This window comes from Sinocyclocheilus grahami, unplaced genomic scaffold (assembly GCF_001515645.1).
Source record: "Sinocyclocheilus grahami isolate Dianchi unplaced genomic scaffold, SAMN03320097.WGS_v1.1 scaffold210.1, whole genome shotgun sequence".
Classification (NCBI taxonomy): domain Eukaryota; kingdom Metazoa; phylum Chordata; class Actinopteri; order Cypriniformes; family Cyprinidae; genus Sinocyclocheilus; species Sinocyclocheilus grahami.
Window position 1 is genome coordinate 492,624 of NW_015505389.1, and position 27,497 is coordinate 520,120.

At 40.8% G+C, this 27,497-nt stretch overlaps 1 protein-coding gene across 1 annotated transcript in view; it reads left to right on the top strand.

Moving 5' to 3' along the window:
• The window catches only part of foxo6b (forkhead box O6 b), a 33,841-nt gene extending 6,561 nt beyond the window's left edge, over positions 1 to 27,280 (top strand). The window contains exon 2 of the mRNA XM_016286487.1: positions 22,813 to 27,280. Within this exon, the coding sequence (XP_016141973.1) occupies positions 22,813 to 24,510 (1,698 nt within the window). The 3' untranslated portion in view covers positions 24,511 to 27,280. The remainder of the gene's footprint in view (positions 1 to 22,812) is intronic.
• The last annotated feature ends 217 nt before the right edge of the window (positions 27,281 to 27,497 follow it).

Genomic DNA, 27,497 nt, shown 5'->3' on the forward strand with positions numbered 1-27,497 from the left:
AAAGCCCCCCCCCCCCCCCCACCGGAGCTCTGGGAGATTGATGAGCTGTAATGGCCGAGAGGAGAGCAGCCATGATTAATGCATGCGCAGATCTCGCTGCTGCGCTCCAGATCCAGTCGGGCTCTTTCCACTGAATGACTGACCCCCGTCTCACAGAGCAGACTCTGACTGTCGACACTAAGTCTGGTCCACTTTGCAGATTACTCAGGCTCAAAACACCAGCTTAGACAGGAAAAGAGAGTGGGACATTTAAAGTGAGCGTTTGTCTTTATGTGCTGGATTAATTTCAAATGATTGTACCACAATAATGACCTTTAGATCAGGCAGACGTTACGTTTTACTTGGCACAAACATAATAAAACTGTTGTACAGAAAACAGAAGTGACAAAATGTGCAGAAATGTACGCAGACATTATTAGATATGACTTGGGTCTTCAATCGTTCAAATGTTTGGGGTCAGAAATTGTTTTATTCAGCAATGATGCATTCGATTGATCAGTAAAAATATGGATGATGTTACAAAAGAGTTCTATTTCGGTATGAAAAAAAAGTTGTTCTATTCAGCAAGGAATACTGAAAAAAAAATTTTTTTTATGCAAACACTATGCAGCAACTATTTTCAATGATGATAATAATCAGAAATGTTTCTTGAGCAGCAGATCAGCATATTATACTGATTTCAGAAGATCATGTGACACTGAAGACTGGAGTAATGATGCTGAATATTCAGCTTTTCTTCTCAGGAATAAATTACATTTTAACAGATATTCAAATGGTGTTTAAAATTGTAATAATATTTCACGATATTACTGTAGTTTTATTAAAACTTGCTTGGTGACCCCAAATGTATGAATGATGATAGTGTCTATGGGATCTGTGTTATCGCCTGTAAGGTAAAAATCTTAAATCTAATCTCATATTGAGCTACATAATATGAGGTATAATTCATTTTTGTAACACAAACACTGCAAAAAACTGGTCACCAACCAACCCTTCTATCTGCTCAAGAGGCAGGGGAAGAGCAGGAAGCGGGTGACAAAATGACTTTAAAAAATGAGCAGAGTTTATCAAACGATCTCAGTTGCGTCATTCCCAATGCTCAGTCTGATTTCATCCTACAGAATTTCACCAGTCTCATTCAGAACTGAAAGCCATATTGAACCATATTGAAGAGCAATATGGCTTGAGATCAAGGTCTTATTTCTCTTCATGCGAGGCAATTTCTCAAAGGTATTTCTTGTCATGGAAAGAACATGCAAACCGCTTCTCTCTCCACATATTTCATTCTGGAAATATTTGAATATTCACTTTCTGGCTTGTATATTTTATTTGCATAACTAAATGGTAGATAAGCGTGTGTGTCCGTGTGCTGATGTGCCTGTGTGTGGTGAAACATTTTTTTTATGAAGCAGACAGTGTGTGGATTTTGTTTGTCAGTTTGATGAAAATGGGTCAGGATGCAGGCCCGAGCGTTTAATATGCTGCCCATGTCACTGCTAACTCTCAGACACGACACATAGCCTGGAATGAACCCTTGTAGCCGCTCTCATTCTCTCACAGTTTCTCTCTCTGGATTTCATGCTTTCTCTTTCTTATGATTTATCTTTTACACAGATCTATGCATATTTTTCGTCCCCTTTTTTCTGAAAGCTCATAAGTGCATTGATTGACACCCTGTCTGCTCACAGTAGCCAATCAGTGCAATAATATGCATTCCTCCCCCTCATTGGAGAAAAGCCATGTTCCACATGAAGGCGTGTGACGCTGTAATCCAAGCGATGATAGTAGTGACATGTGGCCAAGTATGGTGACCCATACTAGGAATTAGTGCTCTGCATTTACCCATCCAAAGTGCACACACACAGCAGTGAACACACACCCAGAGCCATTTATGCTGCGGCGCCCGGGGAGCCTTGCTCAAAAGCACCTCAGTCGTGGTATTGAGCCGGTACGAGACTCGAACCCGCAACCTTTGGGTTACAAGTCCGACTCTCTAACCATTAGGCCACGACTTCCCCAGTTTTAGTAGACGTAATAATAGAGGAGCGGGATGACTTTCATTTATAAAGCACATTTTTAATTTTTATAATGTCTTTGTAATGTATTAATTATCACGCTCTGCAATAAAAAAAGGCAGTGGCTATTTACACTACGTTAAAATAGCAGGATTTTCTGCTATTTATACTACTTATTGAAAATAGTGGCAATTATCTGCACCTCAGTATTGTAGTACATTATAAAATACATTTTAATAAAATAAATGCATTTATGCATTTAGCAGATGCTTTTATCCAAAGCGACTTACAGTGCATTCAGGCTATACATTTTTTATCAGTATGTGTGTTCCCTGGGGATTTAACCCACGACCTTTGTGCTGCTAACACAGTGCTCTAGCACTGAGCCACAGGAAAATAGGATGCAATAATAACTTATTGAATGTAAATTTCCATTTTAATTCAGATTATTAAATGGATGCCACCTAAAGCCCTCCCTACACACCTGCCCTAACCCTAACCGATACTTCATTTTCAACTTTTTGATTATTTCCTTAATCTTCATTGAAAATAAATGCTTTTCTGATGTGATTTGAAATTTTAAAAGGGAGAAAAAAGTTTTCCAAAAGGCAGATTCGAACCCGGGTCGATCGCGTCAACATGAGTACAACACACGTTTTACCACCTGCGCCGGCGACTAATGATTGTCTTTTGTAATGTTGACTAGCCCAATCACACGTTGGTGGGCGGAGTTAATGTAAATAGCCTCTGCCAACAAGGCGGGCTATTTGCACTTAGTGTAAATAGACACTCCGTAAAAAAGAAAACAAGTAGGCCTATACTAATACTAACAGTACATGCCTTTGGTTCGAATATATTTTAGTAGGCTACACTCTTAAAAATAAAGGTGCTTCACGATGCCATAGAAGAACCTTTTTGTCTAAATGGTTCCATAAAGAACCTTTAACATCTGAAGAACCTTTCTGTTTCACAAAAACTTCTTTGTGGCAAAAGAAGGTTCTTCAGATTATAAAAAGGTAAGAAAGAGATGGTTCTTTAAAGAACCTTTGACTGAATGCTTCTTTGTGGAACCAAAAATGGTTCTTCTATGGCATCGCTTGAAGAACCTTTTGAAGCACCTTTATTTTTAAGAGTGTATAAATATGTGGCTATGTTACAGCTCCCACTTTAAGCTCTTGTCTTTTTCTCCTTTTCCATCTCTCCAATCTTATTCTGCTCACAGGTGATTGGAGACAAGTGGATAGCGCACGCCTCCCGCTTTGTTGCAGTTTGCTGATTTTTCTAAAATAACTTCTGTTTTTGCTTTTCAAATAAAAGAGTGGTTTTAGTTTAATATGTTGTAGGCTCATTTATTGGTAATAATATTGATGATAATACATAATCAAATGACATTGGGCTTGTTTTTGAAGCTGCGGTTGCTTATTTGTCTCCCGAGAGCTGGCAACAGTTTGAACCCGACTTGAGAGGAATCTTTAGGATTGGTTTCAAACTATTATAGAACAGCCATTAGGAATCTTGAGCATATTCCTTAAAGGGACCGCTCACCCAAAAATGAAAGTTCTGTCATCATTTACTCACCTTCATGTCCCAAACCGGCATGGATTTATTTCTTCTGTAGAACACAAAAGAAGATATTTTGAAGAATTTTGAGAGATTTGGTGCCCATTGACTTCCATCGTACAGAAAAACCAAACAAAACACTGAGAACATTTGACTAAATATTATTTTATGTTTCACAGAAGAAAGAAAGTCATGCCGTTTTGGAACGACAAGAGGTCTAGTGTTCGTTCTCTTTCTATTGCTCTAACAAACACATTCACACACTTTTTTTTTAATTGGTTGAGTTATCGTCTCTATTGATTTATAGCTTCACCCCAAATGTTGACTACATCAAATCCTGGATTCCATCAAGCATCTTTACTGTCTTTGATGGCTTGCCATCGGACTCCTTCAGTGTGTTAATAGTAACATTAATCTGCCTATTAACTAGTGCCAAGGAAAGAGAGATGGAATAGAAAACCATGAGAGAATTAAAAAGAGGAAAAAGACTGTTGGAAGAGAGGTGGTAGAACTGAAATGAGACAGACATGTTCTTGAAACAGTCCTTTTTACTGTTCGAAATGATTTAGATACTATTATTTCATTCGATAACCTCACATTATGACATTTTTTTCGACAAAAATTACACTTATCTAAAATTATAACAGCTGCTTTAGCTATGCATTCTTGTTGTTGTCGTCGTAGTTGTTATACAATGCTAAACATTTGTGCTTGTGAGTAGTGTCCACTTATTTTATTGGAACAAAATAGTTATTTTGCAAATTTGACAGTCCAATTAAATAATGAGTCAAATTAAAGATGTTAAACCTGTGGCTGCAGTTCATTTTAAAATGGAAGGTCAGGTCAAGTGCGTTGCATTGAGGGATACAGTATTTCAAGCCTCTTTTGCTTTTATTTCTGTGATGCGCAGCTGAATTTTCAGCATCATTACTCCAGTCTTCAGTGTCACATGATCTTCAGAAATCATTCTAATATGCTGATTTGCTGCTCAAGAAACATTTCTGATTATTATCAATGTTGAAAACAGTTGTGCTGCCTATTTTTAATACCATAATGCATATTTTTTTCAGAATCCTTAGATGAATAGAAAGTTTAAAATAACATAATTTATTTAAAATAGTTTTTTTTTGTAGCAGTATGTAAGTCTTTACTGTCACCTTTGATCAATTCAGTGTGTGCTTGCTGAATAGAAGAATAAATACATAACTAAATATGCATATTGCAGAAATAATAAGAGTAGTATGTTAGTATGCTATTCTGAATGTAGCCAGGGAGAGAGGAAAAAAAACCCCATTAAACTCTTAAAAAACGTGATTTGGAGACGCTCAAAGACGTAAATTGAGATGAGTTTGAGAACTGGACGGATATGTGGAGAGACGGCTGTAATTGCGTGACTGTGAACAGTGAGTTCTTCTCCTCTCAAGACAGATGATGAGAAGCCCAAAGCCAGTGGCTGTGTCCAGAATCACATACTACGACTAATCCTACTATTTCTGTATTATATATACTGAGCACAGTATGCAAAATGATGTATGCACAGAATAGCTGGATGACCTACTTCGTTTGCCAAAAATTGCAGTATAAATATATGTGTGGCACACTGTAACCCACAATGCATGTGTTCCAGTGAACCAGAAATAATACAACATCTGTGATTTTTAACTTAGCTGACTTATTTTTTTTTTTTGATCATAACAAAAATTGCTATTTTAATACAGAGCTAATTCAAAGAATTTGGAAATGTCTATCATTGCATGGTGTTTCATATACTTCATAAAAATAATATTCTTTGCATAGTAAGCAGTGTGCTAGCATTCCAATTTTTAATACCATAATGCATATTTTTTTCAGAATCCTTAGATGAATAGAAAGTTTAAAATAACATAATTTATTTAAAATAGTTTTTTTTTGTAGCAGTATGTAAGTCTTTACTGTCACCTTTGATCAATTCAGTGTGTGCTTGCTGAATAGAAGAATAAATACATAACTAAATATGCATATTGCAGAAATAATAAGAGTAGTATGTTAGTATGCTATTCTGAATGTAGCCAGGGAGAGAGGAAAAAAAACCCCATTAAACTCTTAAAAAACGTGATTTGGAGACGCTCAAAGACGTAAATTGAGATGAGTTTGAGAACTGGACGGATATGTGGAGAGACGGCTGTAATTGCGTGACTGTGAACAGTGAGTTCTTCTCCTCTCAAGACAGATGATGAGAAGCCCAAAGCCAGTGGCTGTGTCCAGAATCACATACTACGACTAATCCTACTATTTCTGTATTATATATACTGAGCACAGTATGCAAAATGATGTATGCACAGAATAGCTGGATGACCTACTTCGTTTGCCAAAAATTGCAGTATAAATATATGTGTGGCACACTGTAACCCACAATGCATGTGTTCCAGTGAACCAGAAATAATACAACATCTGTGATTTTTAACTTAGCTGACTTATTTATTTATTTTTGATCATAACAAAAATTACTATTTTAATACAGAGCTAATTCAAAGAATTTGGAAATGTCTATCATTGCATGGTGTTTCATATACTTCATAAAAATAATATTCTTTGCATAGTAAGCAGTGTGCTAGCATTCCATTCTGAACAAAGCCTCTCTCTCTCTTTCTCTCCCTCCCATCTCTGTTAATGATCTTCTCGGCCTGCCGAGCTGAATCTGAGCGATGCCCACCGACAGCGTCACTCAGGCGGAAAGACACACACACTCACACACAGACATATAGAAGAGAAGAATATCGCAGACCAACATTTATCCAGAGTACATGAATGAACCCACACTGACACACAATCTCTCCATCACATGTGCATTAGCAGACCTCAGCGCATGTGGAGTTCAGACTCTCTAAGTCATGCAAACACACTCTCGTAATTGTGCCAGAAAACACACACAAAAAAGCCACATATAGTGTACAGACAGCAACGTGAAGCAGTAGCACAGTGATAACCGACATCGACTCGATATATTATTGTACATGTTCCTTAGTGTTCTCAATGAAATATATGGTAGGGGTCAAAAGTGAGGTCAGATTGTGTGTATTAGGACTCAAGACGATGCCACTGTATCTGCTCATTGAAAAAGAATTGATTTAATACAGTTAACATGGCTTGATATCTTCTCACTGGACTCCTTGAGAAGATCAGTGGTTCGTCATATTATAAGGTTTTAGATCAGTTTTAGATGTAGAAAATAGTTAATGTCTCCTAAAACATAGCATCGTGTACTCACCATTTTCATCGTCCCAAGCCCATTTGATTGCGTTCTTCTGTGGAAGACAAAAGCAGACATTCTTCACATGTTCTTACAATGAATGTGAATGCGTTTTGAGACTGTTGAGCTTCAAAAATGACTAAAGGTTACTATAAAAGTACCATAAAGCTGCTATTATGCCAAGTCTTCTAAAGTCACGATAGCTGTGTGAGGAACAGACTGACATCTAAATTACTGTACACTGAAGATCTTCCCCTCTTTTGAAACTCACAAATCTCTTTTGCGCTTGTGCATATTCACATTTTGGGCAAAGTTTGAATATTTTCATACTGCAGTAGTGTGGTGAATATATATATATATATATTTAATGAAACTTTGCAGCATTTTTTTCTAATGGAACATATTCAAAAGAAATATGCTAGTCACTCACAACACAAGCAACATTAAAGAGAATCACTAAAGAGTTTTCTAAAGTGTAGGTGGCATCTATAATGTCATAGTATTTGAATGAAAGATTTAAAAAGTCTTCATTATATGTATGTCAACTCTAAGATTATAAAACTGGAGAATAATACACAGTTTTGTGACAAGAAATATTTTGTCTATAGGTCTTTAGGAGTCTGTCCAGTCATATATGTATATTAAGTGATATGCGAGTGTGTATGCACTTGAGGCTGTTGAATATTCGCAGTGTGTGTGTGTGTGTGTGTGTGTGTGTGTGTATAGGCTTCAGCTTTTTAATGAAGTTCTCTGTTAAGTCTCCCAAAGACTCTGCATTCCTCATACCCCCCCATACATACCCCCGAGCGCACACACACAACTAAATGACCCCTCCCCCCCATCGCAACGCTCACGCACACAAACACTTAAAACACACATTCCAAGCATCCTCATTAGCAATTCATGAGCTGAGTCTCATTAGACACTAAGTTTTAGCGCGGGCCTCTGAAGTCGATGGCTAGAGCTGTTATTAATATTTCATATGTCTTCCCATTGAGGAGCTAAAAAAAGAGAAGTTGCTTCGCTTTGGCTACAAAGTCGCTCGAGCTCTCCTCTTTTACCCCTCTTCCTCTATTTTCCCTTCTTTTCCCCCCTTCGTTAGACTGCTTTTATGCACTGCCTCTTTCTTCGGCGCTCCATCTCTCCGCCCCTCTCTCAGCGCACAGACCCTAACTCAAACTGACTTAATTGGGCTGTCTTTGTTCGAAGAAATGTGGACCTACCTTACTTTTCCCCATCCATACCAAAGATTGAGACGTAACCCATAGGAAATAAAAAAAAAATCACAAATTAGATCTCTTTAATATCTCTAAAAAAGTAATCTCGGATGTGTCTCCTCCAGCATTTCAGAAAATATCTCTAAAAAATGTCTCAAAATCTTTGGCAAGATACCAAAGTCTGCAATCAAAAGTCATTAGAGATCTAAAATGAACATTTGTCATCAGATGAACGGAGCTTCTTTACACATTCATTATATTCAGTTATTACGCGGCTCGGTGGAATACTTGATCCTGATTGGTCAGTCGCGACATTTCGAGGTATGTTATCAGTTTTCCTTGGTGGAAGCTTTGCGCTTGTTTAGCTAATAAAATATTAAAACTCAATTCAAAATTGTGTACAATTACCTGTACCTGGTATCGCGGACTAGCCCTCTCATTTCATACAAATGCAGCTGCTGCCATTTTGCTACGATTGTTTTGTACGCTGTAATGGATTATAAGATAACTAACAAACTGGTAAGATTTTAAAACATTTTTGACTTAAATCTTTTATCGCCATAATTATTTATGTGGTGAAATGTTCTGTAACTGCACCGTAGCTCTTAAATATCCATCTAGTTTGAACTTGCCGCTTGCTCGCAACTGCTGTGTTCACGGAAGCTTTGCGTTCAAATATTTCAAATTAAATCAATATCTCATGGCAAGTAGCCATGCAGTAAGCGGGACAATTGTACATCCAGCCGGTTTGTAATTGCAGAACAACCCCCTTCAGGGTGATACAAGACCCCTCCCTGTCGGGGGTTATTCTGCGATAACAACCGGCTGGATGTACATTCTCCCTTACTTGTTAAATCTGATGTCACATGTAATCGTTTATGGCTCAGAGTGCGTTATCAGATCCCAGAAGCAATCAAAAATTGTGCTATGTACACTCACTACTGAAAAATCTTGATCCTAACCTTTATCTCAATACTGAAATCTCAAGTGGCCAGACAGTGATTCATCTCTTCTGAATCATTAAAATATTGGTGTATGGGATGTCATTAGCCCGGAGACTATAGCGTACACTATACACTTTTGATAGGTTATGGCGCTTTTCCACTGCATGGTACGGCTCGGTACGGTTCACTTTTGGGGGTTTTCCACTGGGTACAGTACCTGGTACCTGGTACTTTTTTCCAGTACCACTTCGGTTGGGGTTCCAAGTGAACCGTACCGTTACCAAAACGTGACGTGTAAACTCTGCTGATCACGGATTGGCCGGAGAGAATTGTCACTACCTGCGTCACTGAACTTGCGACACAAACACAACAGAACCGCTAGATTTAAATCAGCACAGCCAGCGAAGGATCGAACACAACTGTTTTGAATGAGCGCACCTTTTTTTAACAACCAAAAAATGGCTGTTTGTGGTCTTTTGAGGAAGTACAGACGTTCCTCTCGTTGATAGCAGAGGAGCGGATCCAGCGAGAGCTTGATAGGGCGACGTGGAACGAAAAAGAAGAGCCGCGGCAGTAGAGGCGGCACACCTATTACAACATGTGAATAATCCCTCCCACTCTAAAGCGGTACTAAACTGCAGTAGAAAAGCAAACCGAACCGAGCCGTGCCGTACTGAGCCGTGCCGAGCTGAGTCGTACCACACAGTGGAAAGCGCCAATAGTTTAAATGAAAAGTGCTTGTGAATGACTAGTAGTAGTAGTATAGGCTTGGACCTGGAAACAGTATTCAATATGTCACACCTTAACAAGCGGATAGCTCTATGCTCTTAGCCTGTTAACCAATGACTTGTTTGTGCCTGCATTTCTTAAAATAAACTTTAGGAGAAATGTTGGAGACAACTTGTAAATTAAGCATGTCTGAGAACTGTTTTTGGGAAAATTCTTTATTGTATCCCAGCCTAATGTGCAGAGACAATGTTAAGCAAGCCATTGAAGCAAAGTCGGTTTTCCCAAAAAATCTCAGTGGTGCATTCAAAACATTGCTCTTATTGTTTAAAAATCCTGACCAAGGCTGAGTTTCCCAAAACATCGCAAGCAAAAAGTAGATCGTTGAAACCATTGGCTTGTGATGCAGTGGTCTCAACAAACAACTTAGACTTACAATGCTTTGGGAGATGAAGCCCAGGCTGACACCTCAATACCAGCTCAAAAAATTGTTTGGGGCTGGTCTGTCTGCTGACGGGCCAGTGGCAGACGGCAACACATTTGAAAACAATCATTATTTTTGCAGTTCCATTGCATTCAGAGTAATGAATGAAGGTGGAACGACGGAACTCTATTGGGACGAAGTCAATGGCAGACATAGAGCAGAGCGGCATTCATGTTGAATTAGAGAGATTCAGCTAATGTGGGAGAATCCCAAGTGAACCCTTTAACCCCTTTAAAGAGGTTGGGGGGAACAGAGGGGCTCGGGCACGGCAGACACGCTGTGCTCTGGAAATAAACACATGCATGAATAAGTCAATAGTGGTCATGTCTCGAAATGTGTGCATGAACAAATGAACGAATATGTGCGTGTGTGTCCATGTGGAAGGCCAGACTCCCGTTCTCGACAGACGCCACATTCCCTGCGAATGAGAAACAGACCCGGACAGAGGGATGAGAGACAGATAGATGTCTTTAACAGCCTGATTCGAGTCTGTGTTCAGCCGAGGAAAGAATTCCGAGAGCCCCCTCCTTCCCAAACCAACTTTATTCCCTCTTTATCTGTGGGAGAATATGTGCCAGTGCTCCTCTGTCTCTCATTTAAACAGTGCTGTCATGAGAGCCATAATCAAACCGAAAAACCTCCCAAAGGCAGAAGAGCAAGGCAGTATGGAACCAATTGTGATCTAACGGCAGCCAAAAAACCCATTTACATCTGAGACAGAAGATTCACTGGGTTTCTCTCCTCATTTGACCCTCTTCTCCTGAGCGTGATCAATATCTTCTCCTTCGTCTTCCCACGTTTTCGGTTGTCGTCTCGTTCCAGGAAGTTGTTTCCCGAGCAGCACCGCTGCAATTTTGCAGGGGTGTTGATTTTTGTTGCGATGTTGTTTCTTGCGTCTCTATTTGTGTTTAATGAATCTTTTGCGCAGTGCTGCATAATTAATTTGTATTCTGTCAAGTCTTTTATCAGACACACCTGTTATGACACGTCGCTTATATCAGGTGTAGATTTGATAAATGGGAGCTGCGATGTGCTGTAGCACTTAATGAGGAAGCACGGAATCCAGTGTGAGAAACTTCCCAAAAGCCAGGCGGGTGTTAGGGTACTTTAACGAGCGGGGCCGGGTCGCTTTGTGACACAGTGCATGCAGGGAGGTGGCGTTCGGTGTGCTTGAGTGTTCGCTTGGAACAATTAGAGGTAGTTTGCGGCCATCTTGTGTAGTTGCTGGTGGACTAGCACAATAGGACGCGGCGCGGTAAGCCTGGCGAGTCGTTTCATGGGAAAGAGCGCCTGAAAATGGCGCTCCGGAAGGCGTCCTCGCTCAGTCTCTTTACAAGCGCCTCTTTTATTTTCCCTCTTTCGAACTCTATCAATTTTCCCAGCACATTCTCTCCCCTGGTTTTGTGGTTTGTCTGCCACCCCTCCTCCATTGCTACCCTGCTTGCTGTGTTCTTTATAAAGTCTTTCTCTTTCAACATCATACCCATAGCCCCCCATACACCCCCAACACACCCTCACATGCACTCTGACTCTCCTACATTCAATTCCCTGTCTTCCTTTCTTTCTTTCTGTCTTTCTCTGCCTACTATGGTCAGGTCTCATGGGGAAAGACAGTTGGCAGGAAGCAGGCTTGCTGCTATAGCAACAGGATCACTCCCTCTCCCACAGGTCTCCTTAGCAACCGGTAGCTTGGCATTGTTGTAATGAGCGGACCCTATGTGCCAGGCTAACAGAGCACGAGTGTGTGTGTGTGTGTGTGTGTGCATGTATGTAACCGAGTGCATATTTATATGATGTCTTATTGTGAAAAAGGACCGTGAGATCCAAGGCGTTTTTGGGTCTGTTTTGTGTATTCAAATCATATATCTTAGTCTTTTGTCCTTTTTCATCAACTTGCATATTAAAGGATACATCTGTAATGAGCGGACCCTATGTGCCAGGCTAACAGAGCACGTGTGTGTGTGTGTGTGTGTGTGTGCATGTATGTAACCGAGTGCATATTTATATGCTGTCTTATTGTGAAAAAGGACCGTGAGATCCAAGGCGTTTTTGGGTCTGTTTTGTGTATTCAAATCATATATCTTAGTCTTTTGTCCTTTTTCATCAACTTGCATATTAAAGGATACATATTAAACACATTAATGTAGCAGGTTTTAATTAACAATCATGTGACCAGGTGCTTCCCAATCTGTTTGGGGTTTGATTAAAGCGATCAGCTCAATCCACGCCCTGCAACCGAAATAATTGATGCGTGACTTAATTAATGATTTACTAATTAATTGTGCATGCTCTGCCTAGAACAGAGGATTACTTTGTGCTCGATGATAAAGTCAGTCATAGTTGTGCACACTCGTGTTTTTGCTTGCGGAGACAGCAGCAACACAAAAGACTAAAGAAATGCCATTTGTTTGTTATGAATCAGTAGGCTACTTTTTTTCCTACACATTCTCTCACTTTTATTTATCTTCATAGTTAAAAATTTGGTGAATTTGATGAGTTATTCAAATGTAATTCAATTACTGGTGCATTAAAACCCACACTGCAAAAAATAATTTTATTAATCTGCATTTTTGTCTCATTGTTTCAGTAAAAAACAATAAATAGTAACACTTTATCTTAAGGACCAATTCTCAATATTAACTAGCATGCATAACATATTGGCGGCTTATTAGGGCTTATAAAGCACATATTAATGCCTTATTCTGCATGAAAATATTCTAGATCCCTTAACCCTACCTAAACTTAACAACTAACTTAATAAGCAGCAACGTAGGCATAGTTAATAGTTAGTCAATAGTGAGAATTGGACTTTAAAATAAAGTGTGACCAGATACATTTATTATAATCAAGATTATAATATTAATAAGTATTTTTCATACATTATTATATTTTAAGTAAAACATAAATTTGGTTATATTTGTACTTAACACATGAAGAAAAACATTGCCAGTGGGGTAAGCAAAATAAGTTTTCATATCTTATGCAATTTTGCTTCTCATGTGAATTTTATCTTGCTTTAAGGATATTCAGATTGGTTTAATGACATTTTAGCTGAAGATTATGAACAACGATGAATAACGACTTACATTTCAATATGTTCCCCATACAAATCTATCGTATGACTTCAGAAGACTCTGAATGTAGCATGTTAAGGCTGTAATACACTGAACAGATTTCAAAGTCCCACTGAAGTGCCTTGAAACACACAGCGTTGTTCAGTATGTTGACGTAATTTCCACTGAAACGGGAAGTTAGGGCTCATCCCTGTATTTGGCCAGTAGTGTTTTGTTTATTTCGCAGCCCAGCAAAGCAGCACTTGACAGCTTGTGACAGCTACAGTTAAAAACAAAACGTCTACTAGACTTTAAATTTCATTTAATATAGAACTGGTGAACTAACCAACTGAAAACAAAAATAACGACTTTATTCCACATTTTCTTCTCTACTGCGTCACTTGTGGACGCGCATTCACGACAGTATCAAAGAAAATAAAAATATGACGCGAGCGTGTGGTGGCGCTGACCCAGGTCTTACGGGTTTCGAACAACACGAGGGTGAGTAATTAATGACAGAATTTTCATTTTTGGGTGTACTAACCCTTTAATTCAACCCAATGGAAATCATGTTTAAGCTGTATGAATCACTCCCTATCCCCTGTGTAGTGCAATATTTGCCCTTTGCCATGAATGACATAATAAATGTGTAAACAAGTTTTCAATTGCAGCTTTAGTGCGTTTTATAGTATAAGGGAGGGCCACATTAGATTGGTCAGAAAATCTGAAGCTGAGTGCAGAATGATGTCCTCAAAATCGTTGATCCGTATTGGTGGAAGTGAACGGTTTGAATGCTTATATCGTCTAAATGCAAACTTTGTCAATGTTTTGGAGCACACTAGCTTACTGAAATACTTGAAGCGATTAACATATTAATACTAAAAGCAAGAAAAAAAAGCTTGAATTTTGATTTCATTGAGACTTTAAAACACTAGGTATCATACATTTGTCGACTTTGTAAATAGTTACAGAAGAAAAACTGGGCATCACACACTAAACGACTGAGGATCATTTACACACTACTGGACTTTCAGGTCATTTCAATTACCACAAACTCATGCAGAAACACGTCTTGTTGCTAGGAGACACATGCCACATGAAAACAACATGTGTCAGCTCAAATTAGCAAACATGTTTGATACCCTTTGATCAAAGTCTGAAGCTAAAAAACTGGACTCTGTGCCCATCATACACCTTGTGATTTTCCAGGAAACCTGTCAACTCAAATCTGCAGACTGGTTCTGACTTTCGACAACTAGCATCAACTTGTCCAGACTGTAAACGGGGACAAAATCTGGGCAAACGTTGTGTAGTGTATTCCAGCCTTTAGTCGTATGGAGTGTTTTGTAACAGACATGGCTGGAACAACATGGGAGCCTAATAAAGACTACAATAAAGAACACAAACTCGAATAATGTTTTACTTAAAGGGGTCATATGATGCGATTTCAATGTTTCCTTTCTCTTTGGAGTGTTACAAGCTCTTGGTGCATAAAGAAGATCTGTAAAGTTGCAAAGACTAAAGTCTCAAATCCAAAGAGATATTCTTTATAAAAGTTAAGAGTCAGCCACACCTACCTAAAACGGCTCATTCTAACACGCCCCCACATATCTACCTCACTATGTGGGAAGATTTGCATAACACCGCCCAAATGTTCACGCAAAGAAAGAAGGCGTAACTTTGATTCTCGCTGTAGTATTGTTGCCGCCGCCGCCATGTTGTGGAGATGCTGTGTGTTTTGTTGTGAAAGCGGAACTACTTTCTTTGGTCTTCCAAAAGAGGACAATATCTGTTTCGTCATGCCTGGAGCTGATCCGTGCTGGTCGCAGAGGGAATACATCAACTTCACGCTGTGGATCGCCGGATCGGCTTTCACCGTGGACGAAGCGGAGTCCAGCCCGGAGTCGTCACATGTGGTTGCCACATGCTTGCGGCCACTCCGTCGAATCCGCCGGCCGTGCCATTCTCAAGCCCAACGGTCACCACTCACTCAAGCCCACCGTGTGTGATGCTGTGTTTCATTGTGAAAGCGAAACTACTTTGTTTGGCCTTCCAAAAGAGGACATGACTAGAAATTAGTGGTTAAGTTGTATTTACAACACTTTTCCAGAACAGTTTGACCCAAATATTCAGATGTGTGCAGCACATTTTGCAGAGGATGAGGACTGTTTCCTGTGAGAGTAGCCTACAATGCCGGTGTTTGTTTCTATAAAGTGGGGCAGTTCCAACTTTGCAAGGACAGTCTGGCGCTTCTGACTCATAGACTGTAAGTACGTTTTTTATATTTAAAGAATTTGCCACTGACGATTCAAACGCAAGATTTGAGCAGTGTAGAGTAGCACTTATTGTTTGTCATTTCTCCAGACATGGTTTTATGGTTACGCAGTGTGATACGCAACACGTAAAAAGACAGTACAAGTCATTATAATCAGTAATTATGTCCCCACTGGATGCAACAAATGCCTCGTTTGTAATGGGTTTTATTGTTTTTGTCTTTTCACGCCGGGACACAGGGCATCACAGTATGTTTAAGGGGCGTAACATTTCTGTCACACGCTTGAGGTATTCAGCCAATCACAACGCACTGGATAGCTGGCCAATCAGAGCACACCTCGCTTTTCAGACCGATGAGCTTTGTAAAAATCGACACGTTTCAGAAAGGCGAGGCAAAGGAGCAACAATAATGTACAGTATGTGGAAAATAATGTGTTTTTTTAACCTTAAACCGCATAAACACATTGCATTACACGAAATACACAACATAATGTTCTTTTTAGCAACGTCATATGACCCCTTTAACAAATTAATTCATAAAACACATTCCGTATTAACCAGAAATAATGTTGTTAGCAAACGTCTGTTAGCATCAGGATTGTTCGATCCTATAATTTCATATTGCTCCATCCGACATATAGCCCACACCTCTCTCTGCTCTCCACCGTTCCCATTAATCGTCTGTGAGTTCTTTCTTTTCCCCCAAACAGCAGAGCACCGCCCGTGACATCACTCACAGGAAGTGCATCTTTAGCGTTGGCTAATTTCCATCGATTGCCTCCAGACAGGCTTAGCAGACGTGCCCTGTTCCCACACAGAACTCTCATTTTAAGTCTCCTCGCCTGCAGGAGTCCTCTCTCGCTCTCTCCCTCTCGCACAATGAACGCAGTCAGCGCTTTTATCTCCTACCCCACTTGTGCTTATTATCAAATAAATGCGAGGCAGAGAGATACCCATTGACAGTAGCATGCATAATGACTGCTGGCTGTGTGAAATGGATTAATAAATAATGGGTGAACGCGGCTGAAAACAGCTTTTCCAGTCCTGCGAGCGAGCAAGAATGCTTGACAGAACAATCCCCCAACACACGAGCCGTGCGTTCCGGACCACGTCGAATGGAACACTGTGCAGAATGTAAAACAGAACGCTGCCTTTAATACTCGGAGGAGTCTGCTCAGTAAATTAGAACGCTCTTTAAAATGAGAAACAGATCGCTTGGCAAATGCTACCCGGAATAGTTCGCTCAAACTTCGAGTTAGATAGCGTCTTTAACGTCTTTTATTTCCACTGAAATGCAGACACTACCATAGCTATGGCCTTTTGTGCTGCTCAGAAACTGAATGAAATCTAAGGCACTTAGTGATTTACGTGACCTTGCGTGAAAAATGAGCCGTGATCCTTCCAAATCCCATTCATTGCCCATTGTGAAGTTGATCCAAGGGCTCTAATCCAAGGCCTACATCAATGAATAGTGGACTGAAACACTGTATCATAGCATCATTTGATTAAAGCTTCTTTCTGTATCCACTTTGAATGGATCATATTTAGGGTATTCATCAATAGGTTCTTTAGGGAAAAGATTATCTGACTAGAAAGCTAATCAGGGAGCAGGTCACAGATTCAATCAAAGATTCTCCCTGACTTTAAAACAAAGTGGTTTTAACAAACCACTCTGTTAATGTAAGTGTTGAAAGCTTTGCTTTCTCGCTGTATGATATTTTGTTTTTAGTGTGTCAGGGCAATTGTTAAGGCGGAACTTTCCATGTAAAAGCAGCCTTTTTATGACTTGTCGTGGGCAGATGTGCCTAACACGAAAACAAGAGGGCGGAGGCGACCATTGGCGCCAGGCGGTCAAATACATAGGTAATGATCTTGGTAATAAACCTCAATTTGACAAAATGTACCAAGCTACATATTAGCATAAATTACAAAATATGGTAAAATTGAGAACAATGTCATTTAGTTGCTCCTTTCCACAAATAGGGTACAAAATAAGACTTGAAAGTATAAAAATTCTGTCAGTTGTTTTATTATTTTCTTCCAGAGCGACCACAGCATTGCAAGTAACAAGGTTCAAATTTAGCCTATACAGTAAGATGCCAAATGTTGGTTTGTAGTTATTAATGAACCAAAGTTTATCTGTGGAATGTACCACTTGTTTAAGGAAGCATTAGTACCCTGAATCTAATCTGCAGCCTATTTAGTTATATAATGAAATCTCCTAATTTTTCATCTTACGCCCATCATCGCTCTTCTTTAGTGATGGGAATTTCGGATAATTTTACCGACTCGGACCTTTGAGTCTCGTTCAGCAAAATGAACAAATCTTTTTTCAAGTAATTTCGTTCATTTTAACAAAATATAATTAAAACGTTATGTGTTACTTCCCTAATATGTCTACTACTTACGCAAACGTTGATCACACTACAAACAATACAAAACTGCTATAAGAAACAGAAAAGATTAATTCATTGTTTACCTGGGTCTTCAGTCTATGATTAGCTCACCACCTCTTATCTGACAAGTCTTCAGGTTTGGGCTTATGGGGCTGTCACGTGATGAACAAACGACTCGAAAAACCCGAAGACTCGAGATGAACTAATAAATTCTCTTTCCGGCTCAGACTGCATGTGTTAAACTTATGGGGCTGTCACGTGATGAACGAACGACTCGGAAAAACCCGAAGACTCGAACCAGGTGAACTACTCGACTAATTCCAGTACAGAACCTATAGGATGTTGCGCATGCGCGACTGAACGAATCACTCCCCGAGATGACTCGTTCTTCCCGAGTCACATTAAAGATTTGTTCAAAACGAACGAATCGTTCAAGAACGACCCCACACTACTCTTCTTCTACACACCTCCTGCATGGCCAACATCCCTTCAATCCCTGTTACTTTGTTGTGTTCCAGGGGTTATAGTCAGCTAAGAGGCTGCCAGATTTAACCAGGATTAGCCCTAGATTTCTCTGGATTATGCAGGCTGGAGTGGGATTAAACCTGATTGCCAGATTTTTCTGGTTTGCTGGGCATATTTGAAAGTGTCTGTATATCAGGTTGTGTTTGAATGTAGAGCGAGAGTGTGTATGTGTTTAAATGTTTTCTCCACTGAGCACACTGTTCTATTTGGAAGCTCAGCCTTCATGTGTGTGTTTGACTAGCAGGGTGTTTTAAAATGCTCATGATTAAAATGCTAACTGAGGTCACTGTTGGCCACTAGTAGACGTTACTCAACTGCAGTATCCAGCTATATCAGGTGGCAGTAAGCTTCACTTCATTGGTAGTCGTTGCACTTTGTTGCATTGCCAACATGCTGTAGCTTACTTTATGTTGCCAACTATGTTTGGCAGTGAATACAAGCTTTACTGTCATTGCAAATGACTGTCAGACTGTAAATCAATAAGTTGTAATTTCTAAATGCCATGTGTCTGATGACTCTACATCTCATCGTTGCAGACGACAAAAATCATTTACTGGTAAAACATCTACTATTATAAAATTGACATCTTCTTTGTCAGAATTCACTAATAATGTTGACCAAATAATTGTGCAGCTGCAGCATCTACCAGCATGGGCTAACTGCAGACACTAAGCAGCTAATACTGTTATACCTCATATTTCGTAGCGAGGTCATCATTACTGCAGCATTACACTGGGACTTTATGTACGCTTTGATAAGAGAGTATCAGTTAATAGTTGCAGATGTAACCAGAGTAGTTGCAGAGAGTGCGTTTGGGTGTATCAGAGAGAGCCAAAGCAGGTCATCAGCAGACGGCTACATGGCTGGCCAGTGAATGACTCAGAGGCAGAAGAGCTTGAAGGTGTCTGGGTCAAATTCCGAACCACAGACCTGCTATTTATAACGCTCACCACAGGCCACACCACCACAGCAATTGTGACTTCATGAATAATCTGCTTTCATCAAACACCCAGTGCTCTACCTCTTCCCCCATCTTAATGGAGACACTAAGGGCAAAGAGCGAATGTTATCAACGACTAAACGACGACTTGTGGCCTTTCAAGTCTGAGAGTTGTCATGTTTTAAAAATGCAAGCTTTCTACAACAAGCTCATGTGTAGACAGCAGTTTGGAGAGCTGATCTGTGGAGTGGCGGGGTGCTGGTAGCTACTGTGAAGTCATGCAGCCTATAGTTGACTTGCTAATCACTGTTCCTCTGAGACAGCTCAAGCGACGGTGTGACTGCTGATGATTGAAGCTCTCTTGCGAGTTGGGCGAGTCGTCTGACTGTCAGAGATGAAAGGATGTTTGCAGTTTACCTGCAGCATCAAACGGCATCTGCCTCTCTCTTCCCCCCACTTCTCGCACGTACCTCCTCTTTTCCCGTTTCCACAGTAGTCATGGTTACCCCTGCAACAGAGCACGTTTGCCGGAGCTGTCAGGGCATCGTGCTCAGATCACCTCGCGCAGGTCGATTCGGCACGCAGTTCCCATTCGTGACACTGCGCTTCAATTTGGCTTTGATTAAGTCAGCCCAGGAAGCATCTGGCTCTTTCACCAGCACAGGGGCTCGTGTCATTTGGCAGAATAACCGAAGGAGAATAAAACCCCTTCCTGGGGGGTAAGGGGACGCAAATACATCTTGCTTATCCAATTTCTCACTGCTCTGAATGGGAGCGGAACAAAATGCAGCAAATCTGCCACCGGTGTTGGGGGAAGAATTAGCCCCTCAGGTGTGAGGTGACACTGAAACAGAACGCTCTTCGAGATTAGCCTGCTTTACAGTCGATATCCAGCTGTAGTGTAAATTTTGCCACGGTAATTGGCTCTTTTCAGTGACTGATATCTGACCACTCATGTGAGCGGTAATAGTTCTCAGAATCACTACGGAAAACAAGAGGCTGCTTTCCGTAAGGGGGTGCGATGGGGGATTATAGAGTATAGATGGGCTGATAGACGCACTTGAAGCGTAATTGTATTGTGGATGATTGAGGGACAGGAAGTAGATTTGTTTTGTCTTATTTGCATTTTTTCTTCAGTCAGAGCAGGTGAATGAAATTAGTAGTGTGATTTGTGCTGGGATGGAGAGCGAGTGAAAAGAGAGTGATAAACAGATGCGGGACACAGGGAAAGAGATGAATGAGTGTGAGAATGATGGAATCTGAGTGAAGGAAGGTGTGAAGAGGCTATGTAGCTTTGAGATTGAAAAACGGTGTGTTATTGTAAGGATTGGCGCATGCACTACATTAATGGTGCTGTGTACACATGTCAATCCATAATATGGATTGTTGGTAATGTTCAGAATTTGATGGACTGAAGATTTTCCAGCTGGATAAATAGAAACAGAGAGGGAAATAGAGATCAGTTAAGATGATCGGTTGAGACTCTGAATGTTGTGTACCATGCCCATCGTCCAGAATGGACAACTACGAGCATTGTCCTGGGCCCTGTAATGAGGGCCCTTTATGATATAGCCTATTCATTGCATCTGAGGGAGAGGAGACCAAGCATAAATATTTTGTCCCAGGCCCCATGAATTTTAGGCATGACCATACTGTGAGCACCACTTTCCTGTGAAAAGAGCATGCAACAGGGAGAAGCAGATTGAGGGATTTGGCCCTTTTGCTTTTTTTTCTCAGGGATGGTTAAGAACATGCTGTCCTAGTCTGTTCTGAGTATCAGTGCTGTGCTGTCTCAGAGTAGTTGGCCTCATTCATTTTATTTATCTTTCTTATGATGTCTTGTAAGCCTAGCATATAATTCTCCAGCTAATCAAAAAGCAGCTTAATTCAAAGGAATCCATTCCAACCTTAGTTGAAACTAATCAATAAAAATGTCTGATTGCAACAGATTTTACTTATATATAAAATAAGTAAATATCTTGTTGATTTGAATTATTTCTGCTATTTATGTGTGGAGGTACTGGATAAATACTTTAAACATGCTATTGAGAGTGCAATCTTTACACTGAAAAAAAAAATGCTATTCGGTATGGGAGACCTTGCAATTGTGTGAAATATAAAGTTCATTGTTAGGCAAGATGCACAGCGGAATGTTTGAAAAAGCTTTTGCTGTGACTTTATTTACTATATAGTACAGCCTTGAACCTTTATAATAAAAAAATAAAGTCACAATTTAATTTAATTAAAATCATATTTATTAAATCCAGAAGACTTACTAATGTGAAATAACTCAGATTGATAGTGGGCCTCTGTAAATTCTGTGCAGTAATATACACATAGCTCCTGTATGTGAACAGGTGTTTCATTTCATAGTTGCTATACTGCACTGCTGGAACAATGTATTGACCGATTCACATCGGAGACTGTCCCTATCATTAACATTCTTAACTCCATTGTTGTTGCACAGCAAAGAAAGAAATGCATTTCTCTGCTGCATTTGTACCACTGAAGCCTTTCCCTCTCTCTTACTCTGTCTCTCTCTATCTCTCTCTGGTTTCCTTTGTCTGGTGCTCCTCCAGGGTTGCTAGTTTGCCAAAATCACGCCTCACTCTCGCTTTCTCGTCTCACTCTCTGGCTTTCCCTCATATTTCCTCAAGACTGCAATCGATAGAGGCGTCTATGATCAGATTGCCACGTGTGATTCATTTGGGTAACCCTGACTACGGTTTGATGTGCGTGTGGACTTGGCTTGGCTAGCTGCAGCGTGAGTCAGAGAAAGCGTGTGCCGTGCAGGAGCTGGTCTGCTTACAGTATTGATTTGCCTGAGCAGCCAAGAGGGGTTTCACCTCTTCCTGCAATGAGTGCTCTGAACTGCTTTTGAGCTTCTATAGGAACTTGCATAATTCTTATGAGATTAGAACCTTGAATGGTCTTATTTTGAAGATCTGTTGATTTGCATGGCACTTGCTTAATATGCAATAATTCTAAATACCCCTTTTTGGAAAATTTGTATACCTTGAAAATGTCTGAGAATAATCCTGAATAATATAATATACACTGAATACCACAGTTCAGGGTTCTTCAGCAGGGGGTGTCCATCAATTACTGTTTGATTTGAACAAAAAAAAAGTGTGTTAATGATTCTGTACATCATTAATGATTATTTGGCTCTGTAATGTATTTATCATAATAAAGTATGAAAATATATTGACATGGTTCTTTAAGTATAATATTATAGGTCTAATGTAACGCAGAACACAGAATATGTAATAGGGGTCCCTGCCCAGTCTCTATTATCTACCAGGGGGCCTTGGCCTGAAAAAAAGGGTGTATAAATATCTTCATTTTCCACATAAGATTAAGACACACAATATTAATAAACCTCAATTCAAAATCACTAATGCCTCTATCTTATTTCTCACTGTTTCCCTTATTTCTCCTTTCCACAGAACTCCATCAGACACAACCTCTCCCTACATACACGCTTCATCCGTGTTCAAAATGAGGGAACAGGAAAAAGTTCCTGGTGGATGCTTAACCCAGAGGGCGGAAAGATGGGCAAAGGGCCCCGAAGACGAGCTGTATCCATGGACAATGGCACTAAATACATTAAGAGCCGAGGCCGAGTCAGCCGGAAGAGAGCAGGAGCTGTGGGAATGGGCCGAGAGCTTGGAGGACCCGGAATACAGGGATCGCCAGAACACGGAAGCCCAGCTGGTAAGGGAGTAATGGGAGTTGGGGGTGAAGAGTTTGATGCCTGGACAGACCTCCACTCCAGAACAAGCTCCTCTGCATCAACGTTAAGTGGATGCTTGTCTCCTATTCTGGCTGAGACAGAACCTGATGAGCCAGAGGAAGGAGGACTTTCCTGCTCAGCCTCCCCAAGACTCTACCCTAGCCCCACCAGCACAAGATCTCCAGCACTGGGAACAGGGGGACACTGTCCATCTGTTGAGCTCCCGCACCTAGCTGATCTAACTGGAGCCATCAGCTTGGAAGAGGGCTACTCTCAGCCTCTCCCACTTAAGCGCAATGGATATCACTATGGCCCTGGACCCAAAGGAGAGACCTCCTACTGTGGAACGGTCTATGGCCAACCATCCATGGGCATGCTTAGGCATCATACGCCTATGCAGACGATTCAGGAAAACAAGCCTACCAGCTTCCAGAGTGCTCTTAGGGCTTACTCAGAGAGCAATGCCCTTGAAAGTCTGCTTGCTGGAGGGCCACAATTCTGTGGTAAGGACATGGTTGTGGGGCAAGGAGCAGTGTCCCATTCCCTTATGTCACAATCTAACAGTGCTGTGCACTCTCATGGCCACAATCAGAGCCACAATCACAGCCAGAATCACAATCATAACCCAGAGCATAGCCACAATCGCAATTCCAGTCAGAGTCTTCACAACGGCCATGGAGTAACCCACGAGCAAAACCCAAGCCATCATCACAATCCAAATCAGGCTCATAATAAGCACCACCCAGGTCTTGAATACAATCACCACAAACACCACCATGGCCACGAATATGTTCAATCTCATGACCACAAACTCAATGCTAGTCCCAATCCCAACCACATGCACAATCACCTGCAACACAACAACTCCAGACAACCAGACCTTTCTCCCAGAGTGAACAATGACATGTTGCAACCCTACAACCACAAATCACCCAGCCTTTATGGCTCACGTGCTCACCTTCCTTCTACTGCCCTGCCTCCTAACCCTGCCAGTGTCTTGGATGTACCCCAAGACCCTTGTCGCCTGGCTTCAGCCCCCCACCCTCGCCATCAGTCCTACCCAGGTTCCCACCTCCACCAGGGCATGACAGAACCCTGGCAGGGTTATTACCACCACACATCACATAATTCTAATTACCACGGCAACCACCAAGCTAACCATCACCAGGATCCTCACAACCGGTTGCAGTCTGAGCTGGAACTGGCTGTGCACCAGAGCAGTCTGGATTGTGACGTGGAATCCATCCTCCTGAACGACTTCATGGAATCAACAGAGGGAATGGACTTAAACTTTGATGGGTCGCTATCACAGGGTGTTGGTATGGGAATGGGTTTGGGAATGGGAATGGGAATGGGGTTTTTTGCAGGGCCTCAGCAATCACATAACAGCCAGAGTTGGGTGCCTGGGTGAACTGTGGGGGCATTAAGGACCTACATTTAGGCAAAACGTTCAACCATACAGCCTTCTGAAGGGCAGCAGGTCAAGTCGGGAACTCAATTGAACAAATTGACCAAGATTCCCTTTTGCTGATGTCATATTCTGGACTCAGAGTTATCCCTTGCCCAATTTCCTTAAAATCCCCCCTCACTCCTTCTATTCCATTTTCCCTCCTGTGGAATAATGTCATAGCTACCTAACAGTCCTTTATGTGGTTCATGTCCTTCAGTTTGTGCTCAATTCATCACCTCCATGTCTTTCTGGGCAAAAGCTCTGAAGCACTTTACATCGCCATCTATTCCGATGCTGTAATGACCACCCCTCAACCTGGAGGAATCACATTGTCTGCTGGCCTGGGTTTAATGTATGCAAACGACTTTGTTATCCTTCCTGAACAAAAAACGTAAATAAATAATTAAGCGTTGGTGTTGTTTTACTAAACATGAGTACAGGATTGAGCAGTTGCTATAGCTGTCTGAGTGTCTGTGCTGTCATTTGTGTATTCGTCAGTGTGTGCGGGTGTCTGAGTGTTTGAGTGTGGAGCTGCTTTTCTTTGGTAAATGTGTGCACCTCCTCCCAAGTAGGTCTATTGGATGTCCCTTTATTGTGGGCCAGGACAGTCATCCATCAGACACACTCTATTGATATTCAGCATATCCTTTTTAATCTCCAAAGTAATGCACCAGCTATGCATCACCGTTGCAAATAGAATGTGATGCTTGGAGTGTGCAGGGCTGTTTTTCCCCTGGACACACAACGGCTTAATGTGTTTTGGCGAAAGTGATGATTAAAGTCACTCTGCAGTAAGTGGGGGGCAAGGGGAGGGGGTATTAGAAGGAGGTAGGGAGGGCAGAGATTGAGAGATAGAGGGGGAAAAGGAGAAATGCAAATATTATCACTATGCCCCCTTCCTCTCCATTCTGTGAATTTATAAAGCTTTCCCTGTAATGAAATAAGGAACGATCCAACACTACCGCACATCCTGTGCAGGGCTCTTTCCTGGTTCACCTCAGCCTAGCTACTCTGTGGCAGCCTTCCTCTGTCTTCAACCAATGCACTGGCTTTATTCTGGCTACATTAGCATTCTTCATCCTTCTGCCTATGCAGTGTTGCCATAGGTAATCAATGATGATTGATCAAATGTGAAGCTTTGTCAACCCTTATTAACTGTGTGTTAATGTAATACAGAGCTGGGATTTGGAAATGTATCCTTAATGAATTACAGCTTGACTAAGCTGACTAACTATTTGATGGTAGTGCTACCTCAAGGTTGCAAAAGGGAAGGTGTCTCATATCTGGTTTTGAGTTCACAACAAATTTACAGAATGACAATTCCACCATTTTCCAGAGCCTTTGTGTCCCACACTAGTGAACTGTATGCTGATTAATTCAGTCAGCAAGCAAAAAATTTGTGCTATCTTCTCTTTGCAGACGTCCCCTATCATGTTGCCCTTATCCAGTGATCTCCCAGACTCAAGTAATTAAGTGCAAGTGTATATTTTCTCATTCTGAATGTAATATAACACCAAGGATTCAAATAGAAAGACTCCTCTAATTATGGCATGGTTTGGTGAGGTTAGAGGAAACATATGGGGCACATTTATGCACACATTGTAGATCCCAGTTGTCTTATCCTATTATGGCCACTAGATAGGGGTGGACAAAGCAATGGAAACACCACATAGAAACAGAGCTTGAAGAGAGCTTGTCAAGGGAGACAGGATCAAAAATAATGATAGCATATGCCAAACATAGTAAAAATGCATTGGCAAAGACAAACAGAAGTCACAAGTCAGTGCTCACTGACAATCGAAAACATACGAAGTACAGCATCAAAAATAGAATACTTTGTGAATCAGTACTTCTCTGACCAAGTCTTTACAGAAGGCGTTTTCTAGCATCAGATGGTAAAAGCACTGTTCACTTGTGATGTTCCATAATAAGAGGATTATAATGTCTCCATGCACACTACTAAACAAATTCAAGAGTAATGTCATGGCTGCCAGGATAAAGTCACCTTCCATGGCCAATCACCAAATCAGAACATCTTTGAATTTTTATGTAAATTTTTGGAGCACAAAGATTCCACCCCCTTCATTACTAAAGAATTGGAGAGGTTTGTTCCTTTAGCATTGCAACAAGTACTTGTTGTGAAGGAACTCTTATCATTTCCTTGATATTTACAGTATATACTGTTTGGTGTTTCAGGTTATGTTGTCCACTCTTTGTATCTTTATTTGCTTTTGTCTACCATTATTGATGTTCCATAAAGTGCATCCACATCACCCCCAGGTTTTTTCTTTTTAATTATTAAATATGCTGCCAGGTGCTTTCTCAAAGGCTAAAACTGTCCACAGATACATGACTTGGATGCAGTTTTTTATTCTGCTTAAATTTTGATGAGGAAAAACGTACATGGAGAGAGAAATGGAGAGCACAGTTAAAAAAGATAAAGGAAGCTGACAGAGAGTGAGTTGAAAAGGACGGCACTAGGTTGCTTGAAAAAAAGAAAAAAAGCTCTCACAGATAGAGATGGTGTGTGTGTTTGTGTGCATGAGAGAGAGAGAGTCTGTCAGAGTAGCTTCCCTCAGCAAAGCTGTTTGAATCAGGCCAAATGTCAAGTGGCTCTCTACAGTGTTTCTCACACAGCCCAATCAGATAGCCATTCCTCTTTCTCACTGTCTCTCTATCCTGCCAAGGACAATGAGCCATGTCTTCATCCGCTTTCATTCCCGTCTTTATGTTCTTTTCAAAGGCTAAAACTGTCCACAGATACATGACTTGGATGCAGTTTTTTATTCTGCTTAAATTTTGATGAGGAAAAACGTACATGGAGAGAGAAATGGAGAGCACAGTTAAAAAAGATAAAGGAAGCTGACAGAGAGTGAGTTGAAAAGGACGGCACTAGGTTGCTTGAAAAAAAGAAAAAAAGCTCTCACAGATAGAGATGGTGTGTGTGT